The sequence below is a fragment of the Pygocentrus nattereri genome, chromosome 6 (genome assembly GCF_015220715.1).
Source record: "Pygocentrus nattereri isolate fPygNat1 chromosome 6, fPygNat1.pri, whole genome shotgun sequence".
In the NCBI taxonomy this organism is placed as follows: Eukaryota; Metazoa; Chordata; class Actinopteri; order Characiformes; family Serrasalmidae; genus Pygocentrus; species Pygocentrus nattereri.
In genome coordinates this window covers 34,561,166-34,580,494 of record NC_051216.1, presented here as the reverse complement: position 1 = coordinate 34,580,494, position 19,329 = coordinate 34,561,166, and the positions used below count along the sequence as shown (strand labels likewise).

Below are 19,329 nucleotides of genomic sequence, written 5' to 3'. Positions count from 1 at the left end.
TATATATCCATGCTTATTGCACAACTATTGATATATGTTATCATTTACAGTGTTAAGTCACTCAGTTCATTCACCGCACATGACAAGCACCACTACATTGTCAACTGCATAATATTTGTGTGATTTTACTTCCTTATTTTTGTACTGCACATTACATTTTATGGGCATTTGAGTAAAGTTCATTATATATCTTTACTTCTTCGATTTATCCATCTGTACAATAATGGCAATACTTTTGCTTTTATTTTGCTCTTTACTGTACTTTGTGACAACTTTTCCTCAGTAAAGTGGTTTGTCAGTCTGTCTGTCTCTCTATCTATCTCTCCATCTCTCTAAATTCCCTTTTATACTAAGGCCCCAATCTTAAATTCACTGATCTCATGACTACATTACATAGATATTAGTTTCATAGTGGTTAATAAATTAGTTACTGAATAATAAGTCTTGAGAATTAGAACTGAATAATAAGTCTGCAGTGTAAGGGATTTATTCTTGACAGTGGTACAATATGTACAGATCAAGCAGCTCATTTGTAATGAATATTCTGTACTGAACTCTCTACTGTCTTTCATTAGGATGTGTTAATCTCTGCAGTTTTATGCTCGAAGAAATACATTTTTGAAATAAGGTCAACATAAGCACCAGAAAAGCCAATTCAATTGTATTTAAATCTGTCACATTTTTGTCTCGTTTATATAAATTAGTATATAGCAAAACTCTGTAATCTACCTACACTTTCAGATGAGCACTTGGCAGATGACTAAGGACATAGGTGACTCCAAGCATCCTCTCTATGAATATTTGGCCACGGCTTTAGAGCTACAGCCAGTGTCTGTCTTCTGTCAGAACTCAGAGCTGCTTTGGCCTTCAGCCATTCTGTGGTGCTCACTCAGATCTGCTTTAATTGTTTATGCCAAGACAAGACTGAGCAATAATATTTTTGTTATTGTCACAATTTAACATGACACCATCTCAGCTTTCAGCAATATGTTCCAGTAGCATGCTTTCTGACTTTGTCAAATGTTTTTAATAGCTGACGTTAGAGTTTGGACTTCAGAGTTTGGGCTCAAGCATGTGGTGCAGTGTGTGGATAACTGATTGGTAAAACAGGTCTGTGTAGGTTTGTACAATGATACTGTTTAGAACAATCAGTGCGAAGTTAATAATGCATACTATAGTGTGTCAGTGTGTGCATTGTAACATCACTCGGTTGACCAGTTCTCTCATGGACTTAAGATTAAGAAACATGAGAGTGTACAGAGAGTGATACTAACTGAGGCTCAGCACGACTTTGCACATCTGTTGGCACCTAGAACTGCCAAAATACATCCCATTGCCTTTCAAATGACATTATAAACATAGACATTACATTTCAACAGTAAGAAAAGCCCACACTTTGAAATATTTCTAATGAAAATAAGAGTTTAGAGCCTAAAGCAATCAATATGGAAATTAACCTATGGTAATCTATTTCTTCTCTGCTGTTGCGTTTTGTCTCCTTATAATTATAAGCCTGTCTGTTTCCTAATCCCACGTAGAAATCAAACAGCCTGACTGCAAAATCCCTCATCAGGCTCAGCTTTTAAATAAGCACTGCAGAAATGTTACATTTAGCATGCACAGTGCTGAACCTTCTTTCTCACCTGAAACTCGAAGGTCTCATCAAAGAGTGGGTCATCCTGGTTTTGGGCAGCAGTGCGAGTTCTCTGCTCAGCACAGTCAGCCGGCACTCCATGCAGTTCCAGCACCACATATGGATCGATGACCTCACCCTTGGCCCCAGATCCCTGTGGTTTGGGCAGGCTGTGGGCACTAATGACCTTCACCCTGAGAGTTTGTGGGGGCACCCCAGGCACACAGCCCTGCGACTGAGCACTGAAGTATGAGACCTCATCTCGCATGACGGCTGGCCTGAGCACATAGCCAGAGCCTCCATTCTGTGCAAAGCGGCCTCGGTTGAGATCCAGCATGGCACCTGGGGTTTGCTGGTTGAGCGCTACCAGCTGTACACCTCCTTTCCAGTAGCCTTGCGGATTGGGGTTGCTGGAGTCCAACCGGACAGAACTAGGCCGCACTCGCGTTAGATAGCGCTTGGTGAAGCTCACCAGCTCCTCGGGGCTCTCACTGGCCAACCGGCCTGCCTCACCCTCACCCAGAGAGCACAGTGTCCAATAAGGGAGATCTGGAGGAACTGGGGTGCTGGGAGTGGAAGGGGTCGAGGGTGGAGAGTGCTGCTGGGATTGCTGTGCATTGGTTCGGTGAGCGTAAAAGTTACGGCTACCCGTGCGAGCCACTGCCACTGTATCAGACAACTCCCTGCGCAAGCGGAGTCTTCTTGGCTGAGGGGGTGGGGGCACAACCAAGACAACCCCAAGTTCCTCCTCCCCTGGAATGGTCATCCGACGACCAGCCAGTGGGCCTCCACCACCAATCTCCTCATCTTCCTCTGAAACCTCTCCTTCAGAACCCTCCTCTTCTGGAGGCAGCTTCTTGCCCACCAGAAGCACTCTTCCTTTCAGCTGCTCAGGGGATGGGAGTGTGGTGGCACGGCCCCCGAGACTGACTGGCAGAGCTTCAGGTTTGTACAGCTTTGCCCCAAATATCTTCTTGAGATGCTGTGCCAGAGTACGCTGCTGGCCAGGGGAGCAACGCTGACACAAGTACAGCAGAAGGGGGTACTGGGAAGTGAGGAAAGCATACTTGTTGACCACTTCCAGGGCACTGCGCAGAGTGACTGGACTATAGTGGTGATGGTGATGGTGGTGGTGATGATGATGGTGTTTACCATCTGGTCCATGGTCAACCCCCAGAAGTGGTTCCCCATCAGGGCCATCTGTCACCCCAAGCTCCAAACATCGACATCCAGCTTGGAGGGCTCGTATGAGTCCTCCCAGATCAGCCCTCCCGTGCACCTGGTCATCTAGCAAGTAGGAGCGGTAGGAGGCATTGATGTAGTAGTGGCACAAGGGCAGGCTCATATCCTGACACACACACTGATGCTCAGGGTCAAATAGCTGGCATTCAGCTGACTGTAGGTAACGGGTGAAGCCGTCAAGGCCCAGGAGGCCTTTCTCACGGCCAGCTGCAGAGGGTTCAAAGCGACGCAGGAGCTCCAAGCAGCCTTCACTGGTGGCCAATGGGAGCCCCTGCTCCGTCTCCAAGAAGAGCCGCAAATCCTGTGTGTCCAGGCACTCCCGGTCTTTAGATAGCTGCACCAACAGGAAGTAGACATCTGGCCTTGTGCACAGCTCACAGTAAGCTTCCTGAAACTCTTCCAGTGTCACATGGGATGTCAACTTCTCCTTGCTGCGCTGGACCTCCTTAAAGCGTAGACGTACCTGAAACAGGAGAGTGGAAAGAGCTTTTATAAGGTAGACAGTGGTCAGCTTAAGGATTCTTCAAAGTTACCACGCTCCTGCTAAAGTGCACATGCACCTTTACTGACACAGTACTCATCTGTTTAGCTTACTATGATAACTAGATATCACTGTTGTAGATTCTATAGTAAAATTATTCTCAGGAATGTTATCTAAGATTTAGGCCTTTGTTCTTTTTCATACCATCCCACAAACCCCCAAAAATATTTCTATCATCCATGTTTGAGAATGTTTTTTTTTGTACCTTTTGATCATGAGCTGCACACACAATTGCACCCGCACACCTTATGCTATCAGAGAGTACTTTATTGTTTCCAAAGGGTTAAAGGGACACTTTGGTGCATGCATGAATAGTATCTAGAACTAGATGTGCATTTCCTGAAGGAACTGCAAGAGTGCTTGAAAAGAGCTGCGAGTGTGTGTGTGTGTGGTGTGTTTGAGAGGAAGAGATGTATGTGTTTGAGGGGGGAGGGGGGAGAGTCGTTCAAATTAACAGTCACTCTGTTATTATGCAGCTCTTAGTGGAGAAGCCTTGTTTGAGTCAGATTTGCACCCTCTAAACAAACAGTCATAACTCAAGAAATGTTTATCACTTAACCGGATAGATGGTGTGAGATAAGACCCCTTGAAGATTATTTTGGTGTAATGTTGTGTGTATTGAGAAGAAAATGTCTGAGCAATGACAAGTTAAACACATAGAAAATCTTGAAATAAGCAGATTCTGATTTTGAGAAATTTACATGGGAGTAAATAGGACAGTTTTCTGTGCCTAGTGCAAACAAATGCTCATAACTCTAAAGCTAATTGTTAAAATGATGAGATATTTTGAGGTCTCAAAAAGGACATGTTTCTCTACCATTTAAAACTAACAGAGTTTCTAGGTGAAAGTTTAAGGATTTTAAAGCAGATTCCCTGCGTGACAGCTGTGTCTGTGAGACTGAGTGGCCTGCTGTGACATCATCAATGTCAGTTAGAATTTGAAGTTCTGAACATTCCGCCATTCATTCTTATGGGAGGTTTTTAATTTTTAAACTTAATTTTATTAAAAACTACCAAAATCCGATCAACTCCAAAAATATATAGCACAAGTCACAACGCCAAGACCTTCGAAATGCAGTTTGAACAGAGTCTGTACGTTAAGCGGTTTGGGCTGTATTAATCGCACAAAAGTGTGGAAGAAGAATAAGAAGAAATATGAGAGATAACAATAGAGTGCTTTTTCAAGCACTCTAACTACTAATATTACTTTGACAATATTTAGGCTACTAAGCTAAACATTACTGAGAAGGCACATAACATATGCTACTGTGGGGATACAGTAGTCGTCCCTGGTTCCTGGCATCCTAAATACCACTGCTAAGGCTATGTCAGACACTGTTTCACCGCAAGATTGCAAAAGGGATAAGGTTTGAAATCCTTTCACTGTTACATCTGGCCCCAAATTGTTGTACATCTTTAACCATCTGTCTGTAAATCAAGCCACAGCAAAAATCCACCCAAACTATCATGGCAGATTTCCAACAAAATATGACTTTGCCATTCATATTCCAGATCACAGTACATCCTGGGGTGCGGAGAATCAAAACACAGCCACAGCCTGCTCTTTTCTGCCCTTTCCATGTGCCCAGTTTGTCTTTGCTTGTCTCTCTTCTCTTGCCACATGAACCAGATGCCACACACAGCCTGTCACAAAGACTTAGAGACATGGCCCTGTGGCTCCTGCCTGTCCTCCTCCTGTCCTCAGCTGTCTATACACACACACACACACAAATATACACCCAAACACACACACACATGCACTCAGCCTCCCTGCAGCTGCTAGATTAACCCCCGAAAGCCACTGTGAAGCTCAGCAGGGATGGTTAATAAGCCTGGCTGAGTAGTGATGTAGAGAGACGGGCCCTGGAATAACCGTCCTCCCAAAACACTGTACCCATATGATTGGCTCTATTTAAGTCTATGGGCCACATGCTGCTTTCTTATTTCATTCCTCACAACCCAAACATTTCACTCTTTCTTATTGAATGAGTAGCTTCAATGCCCAGTTTTTCAGTTTCCCTTTGGGTTTCCCATTGAGTCCCATTTAGAGTATGTTTCAGAATTTGCAATATTTAGAGGTTTACTACTCATATAATGCACTGATGGTAAAATGTCTACTTTATCAGTGTTGTGGTCTTATTCAAAAGGTTGTAGACATATAAACTTGATAAATTCTGATCCAGCTCATTCACCTTTGCTTCCTTGATGCCAGGGCAGATTTTACAGATGGTGGCCACTGCTGTGTCCTCAGACACAATCCCATGTCCATCCTCATCTCCCTGAGCAAACTCCGCTGCCAGCCACTCTCTCCTCATCCGACTCCCAATGCTTCCCTCTCCAACTCCGCCTTCTCCTCCACCTCCCACAGCCAAGGCCCCTGGGTGGGACACCAAATACCGCAGACCTGTCACCCAGATGTTGGCTACATCAGCTGATAGTGCAACAAGGTCCAGCGACTGGTACTCATCACCATGGATGATGGAGAAGGCTGCTTCCTCAGCCAAGTGATCCGACGGGCCATTGTGGAGGAAGGTTTCGGTGCTTTTGCCTGTGCGGACTTCTCGGATGGCAGAGATGTCCAGCCGGGCACGGTCCCCGTCCTTCTTTGAAGGCTCCCAGCGTAGGCAGGCCTGGTCTGGATCCAGGGTGTAGAAGCGGCAGTAGACACGTGAGTTGGGACGCACCTTTTTCAGCTCACAGCCACCCTGCATGAAGGCCAAGCAGTCTGCAGCACTGCTCACCTTTTTTTCTGATGGCATGCTGCTGAAGGAGACTGTTTTCTTTCGCCCACCACTGACCTTGGCCATCGATGGGTCCTGCAGGACAGATAAAATAATGTTCCAATTTAGGAGAAGTGCCTTAGTCATCACAGATTAAGGCTAGAGTTAGGCAGAGTGTTCTGAATTTTGAAAGAACATTTTTAAGGTACTTGAGATTAGGTTTTGCAATGCCATTGAAATGGAAGGAAACAGTGGAACATCACATTGCAAAAAGTGAGCTTATATTTGAAAAGAACATAACTATATATTACTGTACTGCATAAAAGGCAGAGATCATCCTTCATTTATTTAATGTCCAGTCAAAACAACTATTAAGCACAAGTTATTAATTTTCCAGGAGATATTTCTGAGGAGATATAAGATAATACCGGAAAATACGTGAAAAAAACTGTTTCCAAAATAAGAGTTCACAAAATTATTAAAAGATAAATGGGCCTCCTAACAACCTGGTACACCACCAAAACTGTCATTATCTGATAAACAGTACTTAAAGTACTTATTTGTGAAGGATAGGAGAAAATCAAATCCCAGATCTGAAAAAATCCCCAGGTATTTCTGGCCATCCTTCCAACAATATGAGTCTGAAAAGATGTGTAGCTGTAAAGAAGCTACTTTTGAGAAAAAATAATTGCAAAGCTGTTGGTTATTCTCAGAACAATTGACTGGCCCGTCCAGACCACAACATCTGTGAATGTGTTTTGAATTACTTGGCTCATGAAAAGCAGAAAAAGACACCAACTTCTAGGACTGAACTTTGGATGTGTGTAAAATCATCCCTGCAAATTTCTTTAAAAAACTGAAAGCAACTTCCCAGAAAAGAATGCAAGCTATAAAAAGGCTAAAGTAGGACATTAATACTGAAAAATGTGATACCTTATGTAGTTGTGGAGGCTTCTGTGTAACTTTCTGTTAAATATATGGTTTCTGGTATAAATGATTTGTACTTGATGTTTTGACTGGAAATTAAATAAATGAAGGTTGGTCTCTGACATTTGCATAGTACTGTTTGTACATTAGTATAATACATTTTTTGTCCTTCCATAAATTCAGTCTACAGGATTCATACATCCATCATTTCCAACACTGAAATACCTCAAGTATGATTTAATCTCAATACTAAGCAAATTCTGAATGCCTCAACAAAAATTCATCATAATGCCTGAAAACCCTACTATCAAATAACTGAAACTGTATGCATAATGTCACTACAGTTTAAAAGGATATTAAACATGGCTAACGAGAAAATAACAGATTACTCTGGGGAATGTGCTAACTAATCTGTAATTATTTGTAATTATTTCATGGGTTTATTTTGTCGTCAGCAAATATGACAAGTGATTGAGTTTGAGGACACTATGAAATGATCGGTTTACACATCAAGTGCCACCATTGGTTCTGTGATAATTATGCTTAATTTCCTCTCCTTGGCTTCATACAGTACAAACCTGCTTTCCCTTCTGCATTCTGTGGATGCCGTGCTGCCTTACTCTAACTACCAGCATGGATCTGTGTGTGGAAATGTCAATACTTTTACACTAAATTTGGAGCTTATAGAAAACAGCTTGTCTTCTGTGTTTTTCAGTACTGCCCATTACATGCTTTTTATTCAGTTCAAAATGATTGCTGTGTGCAAGACTGGACCAGACTATAAATTTACATGTGTGACTTCATTCCACATCAAATCATAATGTACTGTATTATCCCTACCTGTTTTCAACCTATATTCAGAAAACATAATGAGAGACGTACAAGACCATGGGAAGATGGGAAGACCATTTAGGATTATAATCTTTGATATGCGAATGATGCGGCACTCCTATTGGACAATCTGACAGACCTGAAGGCCCTTATAAGGAAAGATGGAACTTCAGCTCAGTATGAAGAAGACTAAGGTCAACAAGAAAGTCTGCAAACTTTACCATTGATGGAGAAGATGTGGAAATGGTGGACAGCTTTATTTATATCAATTATTAACAACAAAGTATTCAGCACTCAAGAAATATGACACTCTGATTGGTACTCGGAACAAAAGGATGAAGGAAAGACCTTTAAATGTCTCTATAAACAAAGATCAGAAAGTGTCCAGGCTATGGTCTCCTCAGTGGATCTGAAAGCTGTACAGGCAAACAAGCAAGACATGCAAGCTACGGATACTTTTGAACTTTCGTGTTGGTAAAATATAAATCGCTTAGCCTTCTGCGTCATGGGGCATGCTGGAGCCTATACCTGCGGTCACTGGGCGGAAAGCTGCAAACACCCTAGACAGGTCGCCAGTCCATCACAGGGCAGACACATAGATATACACAGTCTTTGGACCACAAAACAACAAATAAATAAATAAAAAGGATCCTGGACCACCAAACCCCATCTCTCACTCAAAGCCCAGATAACCCAACTAAAGCTCTCTTACAGTCAGAAGAATCATTAAGAACCATTCAAAAGCTTGAGAACACAAATAGAAGGCAGGATATTCTGCAGAAATATCCATCCAAACATCCAGATACTGTATCTACATGATTGCTAGGAGTCAACTTGACAGTACTTAATAACAATAAATCTATTGTATGCAATTCTGCCATTACAAAATATGAGGGTGAACATAACAGAACTCCCAACTGAATTATTCAAGGTTCCATTATGCAGCCAGGTAGGCAATGTAGAACATGTTTATTATAATCATTGAAATGGTCTTTTATGAATGAACAAGGGTTTAAAATGTAGGTGTTAGTCTTACTTCAGTTGGCACAAATTTACATAATTTAGGTGCAGTGAGTCGCCCCAAAGGCACACAGCAGTGAAATAGCAATGGGTTTGAGGATTATTTCCTTTGGCACATTACACATCTAAATAGCAAACTGCGGTACATAAATGATGACATATTCAGGACAGTGACCTTAGCCACCCTTATCTTGGAAGTGGAGGTACCTGTCAGGACTCTAGTTTTAAAATGTCAGCTTTCACCTCAGCCTATTTATATTTTCATGTCCACAATTAAACCTTCGACAAAACCTCCAAAAACAAACACATTACGTCACTGTAGCAGTTACACTTGGTACCAAATCTGGGTTCTTTATGCAACTCTCAAAGCATTCTGTGAGTGACATAATCAGACACACATAGTAACACAGGGATTACAGCAGGCACATAGCAAAATAAGATATTTATGCATTCAAGAAACAACTAGTATTCTGCACAGCAAAAATGTGCATATCTTGACAAATGAAAACACCTTAAATCTAGTCAATATATTTAACATTTCGCAGAATAAGGCGATATTGGCTAGATAAAATTACTTAAAATAAGTTTCAAACATCTAGAAATAAACTGAATAATCTTTTAACATTCTTACTGCAATCCCAAAATGAGAAACAGCAGATTCACAATATGGTCAAAAGTATGATCATTGTCATCATTGTCCTCAGGAATTTCAGCCATACCCATTGCTAACAGGTGTATAGAATCAAGCAAACAATCATGCAATCTCCATTGACAAAAACTGGCAGAAAAATTGATCCCACTGAAGAGCTCAATGATTTTAAACATAGTACTGTCACAGGATGCCACCTTGGTTACAAGTGAGTTTGTCAAGTTTTTGCGAGATCTGCCTTTGTCAAATACATGTGCTAATATTATGAAAAGGAAAGTGTCTAAAAGCAACAACACTTCAGCCACGAAATATCAGCCGAGCTGCCGGATGCTGAACCACATAGCACATAAAAAATAACCTGTCCTCTGTTTCAAGTGTAGGCTGGAGTGGGGTAAAGCATGCCACCACTGGACACTGAAAAAGTGGAAACATTCCCTGGAGTGACAAGTAATGCTTCACTATCTGGTAGTCAGAGGGATAAATCTGGGTTTGGCAGATGCCAGATACCTACCAGAAAGCCAACAGTAAAGTTTGGTTGAGGAGGGATAATGGGCTGGTGCTGTTTTTCAGGATTTGGACTAGACTTAGTTCCAGCAAAGGGTAATGTTAAAGCTACAACATACAAAGGCATTTAGACAATTATATGCTTATAACTTTGTGGCAACAGTTTGGGAAAATATTTTTCCTGTTGCAGCATGACTGTGACCCTCTGCACAATGTGTCCATAAAGACATGGTTTGACAAGTTTAGTGTGGTCCAACACCAGTGGCATGCACACAGCCCTGACCTCAACCCCACTGAACACATTCAGGATGAATTGGAAAGTCGATTCTCGTCCAAATCCAGTGCCTGACCTCACAAATAGCCACAAAATCAGGGTCCACATAGTGTATATCAACTATACCTAAGATGACGTTTGCATAGATTATGCTGACATGTGCATGCTTGAGAGTGAGGCTGCATAAATGATTGAATACAGAGGTGGCGTAACCTGACATGCCCAAATTCGTATCTGATCAATAATACACACACCAAATGGAACCTGAGCTTCCGGATCCTTCCCGGAGCGCAGAAGCAACTGGAGCTACAGTAATTTGGGACAGTGTCTTATGATGCTCCAGCAGACAAGAGAAAACTTCAGGCCCCTTCTTAATGCCATAGCAGAAGCTGGGTCAAGAGGGACAAGTCTGCATAGCTTGGAGAAACTGGAGATCTTTATGCTGTCATCTGTCTCAGTTTGCCTGGCTCTGTACTCCAATGGTAGATGCCATTCCTCAAAAACCACCTGGCTGTGCAGGTCAAGACTCAGCTGATGAGCCAGAACCTGTGGCAGCAAATTCAGGTCAGCAGGCAGTTAGGTTGCAAAGCCGAAATGAAGCCAGCCAGGTAGTGCAGCCCACCCATGGTGCACTGGGTCTGGTGGCAGCGGCCAGGCAGGGCTCGGGGGAGCCAAGAGGCATTAGCGCTGCAGCTCCCAAGGGCACTACAGAGGGAACGGGAAAGCAGGTTGGCTGCGACCTTGCTAACAGCTTCACATCAGTATTCTCCAGGAAACCATGACGACGGGTCAGCAAAGCTTTTAATGCACCGTGCTGGCCTAAAAGGGCATCTACGAAGCTTAATCCCCCTAAGCTCACTCCATTTTGTGCTTTTTTATAGATTTTTTCTGTTGTTTTGTCTGGATTCACCACAGTTATTGACTTCCTGCCACTAAGCACCATAAGAAAATGATAAGAGGGAGCAAGTGGGGTATCAAGGAGTATAGCTAGAGTAGAGTAAAGTATCAGAAATAAGAGCTTCAGGTGGGAAAGAAAGGAGATTAAGAGAAATAGCAAGAGGCTGAGTGGTAGAAACAAAAGAATAGAGGCCTGGAATACTGCAAGAATTAAAAATAAGCTTGCCTGCTCTTTAGAAATAAAAACGTGTGAAAAACAGGTGGGCAGAAGAGTGTGGTGTCTTCGTAATATGAATAACAGCCACAATATAACCCAACCCCCGATCCATGACTATAAGAGCAACAAGAGAAACAAAGCAGAAAGCACAGTGGAGCAGTACTGGGAGATGAAGTGTGGTTAAATATAGTGCTGTTTCCATCTCCAGCAAATCAGGAGAAAAAGAGAGAGGGTAAAGGAAGAGAGCACCAGGAGAGGAGAAAAAGTAGAGATTATGGTCAGATGCTTTGTAAGAAAGGGGAGAGACAGTCAAACAGTGAGGGATACAGACACAAACGAAAAAACAGATCCAAAGAATCTGGGAACAGAAAAACAGCCAAGAGAAACAGCCAAGCAAGAGTGTCGAGTTGTTCCAGAAGAGCTTTGCTACAGCTTGCGAGGAGCCGGCATTGGCTGTTTTTAATAAGTGCTCAATCCTGGCCCTTTAGGAACACCCCATTCTGAAGTATTCAGACACATCAGTCGTTTGGCAGCGAGAGGCTCCAATGACATCAGCCCTTCTCTGGTTCTGAGCCCTTATTGAGCCCTCAGTAGGTTCTCCCAGCATTCCCTGAGGCTACATTAATTCTCGCATTCACACATCACACTCAGTGCTAACATCTGCTATGAGTCGACACAAGGGACAGAGCTGTATAGCGGATAGCAGAGCGGATTTGTGAGTCCAACTCTCTGTGAAAAGATTTCACGTAAAATCTGAGACAAATGCACAAATGCAGCCTTGTATGTTATGACGGACTATAAAGGCTGACTGAAAAGGCTGAATGTCTACAGAATATGGGCAAAGAGAAGGACAGTTCAGACAGCACTGAAAAGGCCAGTTTATACATGTCATGGAAGGTCATGGGGAGCCTACTTAAGGCAGTGACATTCTATAGAAATTTGAGTGAGCAGGTTCCACTAGGATCACTGACAGAAGCAGGCTGAGCTAAATGGTCATATGCAATTATGGAAATAATCTGACCATGAACCATCGTTCTCATGCCATGCCTACCTTTGCCAAAAAAGCATACATAAGTGCATCGATAGTATACTTGAAATATATACAGAACATTCGGTCCGTTTTTAGTTTATATATTTTATGGAAATATACCTAAATTATCATTTTAAAAGTAATACTTTAAATGATACTTTGGTATATGTAAGGCAGTAAACAGAATAAACATATTTGCTAAAGTGCTGATGCATTAAACAGAGTTTAAATGATTTGCATATCATTGCATTCTGTTTTTATTTACATTTTTCACAGCATCCCAACTTTTTAGAAACGGGGTTGGAAGTTGTAAAGAGACTTTATTCCAAGCTATGGAGCATTTCTATTGGTAATGTGAAATGTCAATGTGAAGGACAGCTGCTGAGCTCATATTATATAGAAAACTAAAGATCTTTTTTTTTTTTTTTTTGGACAGCAGTGATATTTATAATATATTTATATAAATATCTGCATAAAATATAATATATATAAAAAGTGTAACAGCAGTTATGTCTATAAATTACATACTCAAACCTATTTAGAATGTGTAAAAAAGCACTCAAAAGCACAACTAAATGCATTTAATATATATTTCATTATAGCTTTGTTACAATTACAATTCACTAAATTTGCTGCCAGTTGTACATAAAAATGATGTACTTCTCATATTAAATACATTTGTGAAAGTACACTTAAACACATTTTCACAGGGGTTTGGACAATGCTTACAGAGTTCTAAACAGTCTCTCTATGTGTGGATAACTGGATCCGCCTCTCTGCCCTATGATGGTTACTGAAGTGTCCATTTGTCTGGTAATTCATTAACCTACTTACTATTAGCCCCCAACTACAGCCACCACCCACACCGCACCCAGCCCCAGCCTCTCCAACACCTGGTGATGCGCATAATCTGTCCCTCCATGCAGGGCAGAACAAAGCTGAGATCCAGCTAATGATCCTGCTTATGAAAAAGCATTAGATTAGCGCTGCCCGCCGCCCATCCCACCACGCTGGCACTGGCTAATCCGAGACGGATGGAGTGCCAGAGGCTCTATGGGGTTGGGGGGGGGGGGGGGTGGACGCGGATTAGCCCGCAATGAGTTTAGCCGCCCAACGATCTTAACGTCCAACTAATTGAAAACGTTGACGTCCTGCTAGAAGGGGAATGGGAGGCAATGCTGATCTCCTGACATCAAGCTTATCTTTAAACAGCTTGAAATGTCATGATGTTGTGGCAGAAAACAATGGAGCAGGGAGCTGAAGATTATGATGCACCTGTTCATTCAGTGATCTAAAAATGAGGCAGAGAATGTCAGCAAATGTAAGGGGAGAGAGAGTATCTGGAGAGGTGCTGCAGAGGTTCCCAGCTGAAGGCATTAGGTCAGTGGTTTTTGTCGCTAGACCACCCAAGTGTACAAATTAGCCTCAATTCAAAACAGCAATGTGAACTAATTAAATTAAGCGCTATAGCGCATGATAAACAATCGACTGCAGGGTATTCAAGTGCCGTCCAAATAACTTGTATCTTCGGCTCCTTGGGTCTAATTTGGAAAGTCAACAGTGAAGATTTCTCCAAGCTGATTCCTCACTGGGTCTTAAATTGTTTCATAATGAAGTTGTTACCTTAAGGCCTAGCAGGGATTTAAGGCCAGTTGTTTGGACTCTCTGGTTAGGCAAATTTCTCTGATAAAATCAGTCTTGGAGTCAAAGTAATGCAAAATCTTTGCCTCAAGTATGAACTAGTCCTTGCAGTCTCACAAGCTATAAGGTTTCCTGAATCATAAAGGGAGTAACAATAACTTTTATCTTATGTGACAGAATGTGCGGTCCATGAATGAGGCCTTGACACTTTTTTTCAGATAAAACCGTTTTCGATGCTTAAGTAAACTTATTTTTGTAGGTTAAGATGGGCACATTATTTTGGGATGTCCCTTTTAGTAAGAACCATTTTTAACAACCAAAGTAAAGGAAATATTTTATAGTGGAAAATGCTAAGAACAAAACTGAACAATATACAGATAAACCTAAGTCAATATCATTTTCTAAAATTGGCTCCGCAAGCCTGGCAAAAACAGTGCTAAATGTCGTTTCAAGCTGTCTAAAGGCCAAAGTTACTTCAAACAGCAGTACCAAAGGGAGAAAAAGTATTCAGACCACAGACATTTACAGTTATTATATTATGATATGTTTTAACCCAAGTCTTAAATGAGCTAAATACAATACCAGTTCCAAAAAAGTTGGTATGCTGCGCAAAATGTAAATACAAATAAAATGCAATGATGTGCAAATCGTTTAAAGCTTAAATGTTCTTGTTTTTTTTTTCATTTGCCCAATTTGAATCTGATGCCAACAACAAGTTCCAAAAAAGTTGGGACGAGAGCAACAAAATGCTGGTAAAGTTGTGTCATGCTAAAAAAAAAAACACCTGGTGGTTAATTGGCAACAGTTCAGTAACATGACTGGTATAAAAGAGTATCTCAGAGAGGCTGAGTCTTGCAGATGTAAAGATGGGGAGGGGTTCACCAGTCTGTGAAAGACTGTGTGGGTAAATAGTGCAACAATTCAAGAATAACGTTTCTCAACATAAAAAAGCAAAGAAATTTTGCTTTTAATCATCTACAGTACATAATAACTAAGGTTGGGAATCTTTTGGCACCTCGATTCGATTACGAATCAGAAGGCTGCAATGCGATTATAAAATGATTATCGATGCATCTTGATGCATATTTTTTTCAATACAGGATCTCTTTTTTTTCTCACTGTGTGATGACTTGGTACTTGTAAAGCAAAGTATTTGTAATGATCTATAATTAATTTACTGCCAATATGCTTTATTAATAAAACAAATGGAAGTGATGTGGCAAGTGAACTGGAAGGCTCTCATTCACTGCTTTTATTTGGAGCACATGAGACACTGCTGCCATGTATCTGCAATAAAATGCGCTGTTACGGTGAAATAAGATCCAGTGGCAGTGGATGTCCATGCAGCACATGTTACAGCCTTCCTGCCCGGCTTCGGATTTGGTCTTGTTCTAGAGATTCAGGGGTCACGGTGTCAGTAAAATATCTGCAAGACTGGACATGCGCAACACAGCGCGAAAGCCCCATTTCTCAACAAACTGGCATGCAGACTGCAGGTCACTTAGCAACACAGTCTCTCCTGGCTAGTAGCAAACAAAAAGACAGAGAGAGATTTAGCTAAGACGAACATTTGGAGACGACTGGACTTAATTGCTTTTATAAGCAGCACATTTGGTTTCCTGGAATGTTAAATCTGCAACAAGATACTGTCAAACACTAAAAAGTTGGGAAGCTGAAGTCACTTCTCTTTTGAATTTTGCCATTCCCGTCACCTAAGTCAGAATTTAAGATGGAACGGCAAAATTTGAACAAGAAGCTGGAGAATAAGAAGCGACTTCAGCCTCGTAACAGCCGAACAATGAGAGACATTTTACAATAAGCAGCTCTACTTCTGAGGGAAAGTTTTCTGGCGGAGACGGGAGGAAAGTGACTAAAGCTTAAAGCAGAGCAAAGTAAGTCAGTGTTTTTAATTCATAATTTTTTAGCCTATACTAGGACATTAGCACATACTGGGCATTACATGTCATGGCTACCAAGGTGGCTTGATTTTTGTTGAAAGGACAAAATGGCTCCTCTTAATAGAATATAATAAATACCACATCAAATATAAGCTCGAAATATTGGTCAAAGTGAAAATATATGCCCATTGCTGATTTTTTCAGCTACTTTCGGCCCATACCAAACGGCCCATGAAACTTCATTTCATTTTCATTCGTTTTCATTTGACATTCGCATCATCTTTCATTTTCTGTCCATCATCTTCCATTTCATAACACAGGTAAGCACTTTGTCAGTCAATGAGAACAAGATGTGCATGTATACTCAGCAACACGTGACTGATCTTACCCAGGCACTCAGAGTAATTGCTGGCAATTTTCACAATCAGCCTCTTCTTATCACAGCTCTGTATGCAGCCTACATAACCTACACAGCTTCCACCAGCCTACACGGAGCTTCCACTTTGAAAACAATCGCCCACAGCCCCAGGCACTCTTCCAAACAGTGCTCACGAAGGAGAGGGAGAGAGAGAGAGAGAGAGAGAGAGAGAGAGAGAGAGAGAGAGGGAGAAGGCTCTGATATGCTGCTCAGTCCAACAACTGCTTACCAAGGCCTGTGCCAAGAGTGTATTTCCAAGCATTATTTACTTTCTAAAAAGGGCTTCTTCTTACGCTCCTAGAGAGCTTCTTGCACCCTCAAAGAGCCTACCCTGCCAGAGGTACATATGAGAATAAGTGAAGGTTTGATGGGTTTCTAAGCACCGTCTTCTCATATTCACAGTGTGACTACAGATAAATAAGACGCTGGATACGATGGAGGTGACATGAAAGAGGAGTGAACCCCAGCAATCAGCTTTCTAAAGCAGTCGGCAGTGGATCAGTTGCCCAAGTAGCCAAAGCACTAGACCAGTATTACTATATTGCCAAGGGGATTTCATTTGTGCAGGAGGGGAAGTTCCCTCAGACCAACGTCATCAGTCCAAAAGGACCTTCAAACTGAAACTAGGAATTGTGGAAAGAGCGCCAAGGCCGCCTCAGGACAAGTTCTGTTTACTAACAGAGAGCTTGGTAACAGTAAACACTTTTTAGTGAAAAGCATTGCTGTTATGGAAAAGCCTCTGTTGTTCCAGCTTTAAAATATAGTCTACTAGTTGCACAAAGCCTAGGGGTCTGAACCCTATGGACCACCATTTCTGTTGGGTTCAGTTTTGGTTGCACGATTCACATAATCCCAAACAAATTCAATGATGTTGAGGTATGGATTCTGGGGTTGTCAGTCCTTTGTTCTGAGAATACAGGCAGTTTCTATAAATACTTAAGATGACAGGACAGTACAAATGGAACTGACCTGATTCAGATCCCACAATAATCAATAACCATTCAATATGGCAATCAACACATTCGTTTCCTATATGTTTTTAAATATCAATCATCAAAAAGCCACTTAGTGCATCACTAAGCCTAGAGGCTTTGTTGTCTCCTTGCTTTCCTCCCTTTGAAGGGCTGCAGGACACATCCTGGTTCCTCCAGGGGACCCTTATCCACAGCAAGCCTGCTCTGAGGGAATCAACAGATCATAATTATGCTGAGGGAACAAAAAGCACTGCAAGGCTTTAATGCAAGAGGGAAAAGCAAGACGGAGGAGGGTCAAGGAGTATTCAAAGATATTCATGCCAGCAGTAAACAACTTGCATGCATTCCTCTGCATTGAGCAAAGTGTTCTTCAGAAGGAAAACACATCTGTAGAACCACCGGACAACACGGTTGTACATTTACAATTCTTTGCTGTGGACGGAAAATTGTAAAGCCTTGAATTATTAGTGTCTGGCAAAAAGCTTATGACAAAATGAAATAAAAATGTAAAAAGACGGCTGCCAGAAATTAAGACTTGCTTGAGCCTGAGAACAGCTACAAAATTAATACAAAGCTGTTAGGTTGACATTTAAAAGATCTGGAAGAACATCACTGCCAAATGATTGGCAATTGTTCTATCTCTGCTGCCTAGCAACCCAAGGGTGAATGGCACATGCCCGGGCAATAAAAAAGCAATGGCTGCATTTTCTGTGGTTATTATCTTAACAGAAAAAAAGCCTTCCAGGACACATGTGCAATATACCTGGCCCGAGATTTTGTTTATTAAAGATTAAGTACCTCGCATTTGACATTGGTAGGGTCTGCTTTTCTAGCAGGCCAAGAAGGCCAAGGACTCACTGTCAGAAGTGAAAAGAGACACAGTAAAACACAAGTACAGTAACTAAACTCCCATCCTAAGGGTGCCTCTGGCCCTGAGGAGTTATTTCTGGCCACTAATTAGCAAGGCTCTATGCTGCCCTAGTGTTAATTACTGTAGACAAGAGGAGTCAAAGCACACATGAAGAACCCAAGCCACAGTCACAACAGTCACAAAAAGAGGTTTAAAAACATGCCTCTAATGAGCTGTCAATACTAAAATGTGCTTAGAGGTGTCAATAAAGAATGCCCAACTTCACAGGAGGTGTAACTTGGACATCTGTAAGGTATGGTTATAGTAGTCAAAGGGACCTCTGTGGTGTGTGAACTGAAACCACGGCATTGTGCACCACCACCGGTGCTTGCACACTAAAACCTCCACCCAAAAATAACAAGCTTGACGTGATAACATGTCACACCCAATTCCTGTTTGGGGAGATTTATTCATCCCCACCAGCACCACATTTGACTGAAAGCGTAATGCTCAGCTGGAGGTGTGAGGACATGCAGTTGATGAAGGTGCCGGTATCTGTTGGAGCAGACTGGGTGAAAATGACAAACAAGGCAGAAAGGACAGTGCAATGGAGTGCCAACGAGCCAGAAGGCAAAGAGAGTGAAGTTAACTGGCCGCCTGACACTTACTCATGCGTCAACAGCATACTCAGCTCCGCGCTTTCACCATGAAACCATGACCAAGCATGTGACACGTAAAAGAGCAAGAGCAGGATAGGGAAAGCAAGCTTGCACACTCGTTCTTCCATAGAAGTCTAAAGGATAAACAGACCTGGGGGCTGAAGGAATGGATGGCCCCACTTTCAGCAGGCCTGAAGACGTTGAGCAGTGAGGGAGGATATCAGACACACTCCTGAGCCTTGAACCACTCCACACACACCGCAGAACAGGCTTTCTAGGGGCAGCTCACTGGAGCTTTATCAGGAACTGACACTAACGGTCACACAATTTGCCTAAGGCATCTTATTAGAAGAGCAGAACAAGCAGGGAAAGTCCCGCAGATGCTTGGTGGGGCTAACCCTTCA

At 42.1% G+C, this 19,329-nt stretch overlaps 1 protein-coding gene across 1 annotated transcript in view; it reads right to left on the bottom strand.

Annotated features, from left to right (window-relative positions):
- Positions 1-19,329, bottom strand: part of plcl1 (phospholipase C like 1) — a 112,034-nt gene that overhangs the window by 20,506 nt on the left and 72,199 nt on the right. The window contains exons 2-3 of the mRNA XM_017706539.2: positions 5,609-6,232; positions 1,644-3,338 (exon numbers count right to left, since the gene is read on the bottom strand). Coding sequence (XP_017562028.1) covers positions 1,644-3,338; positions 5,609-6,232 — 2,319 coding nt within the window. The remainder of the gene's footprint in view (positions 1-1,643; positions 3,339-5,608; positions 6,233-19,329) is intronic.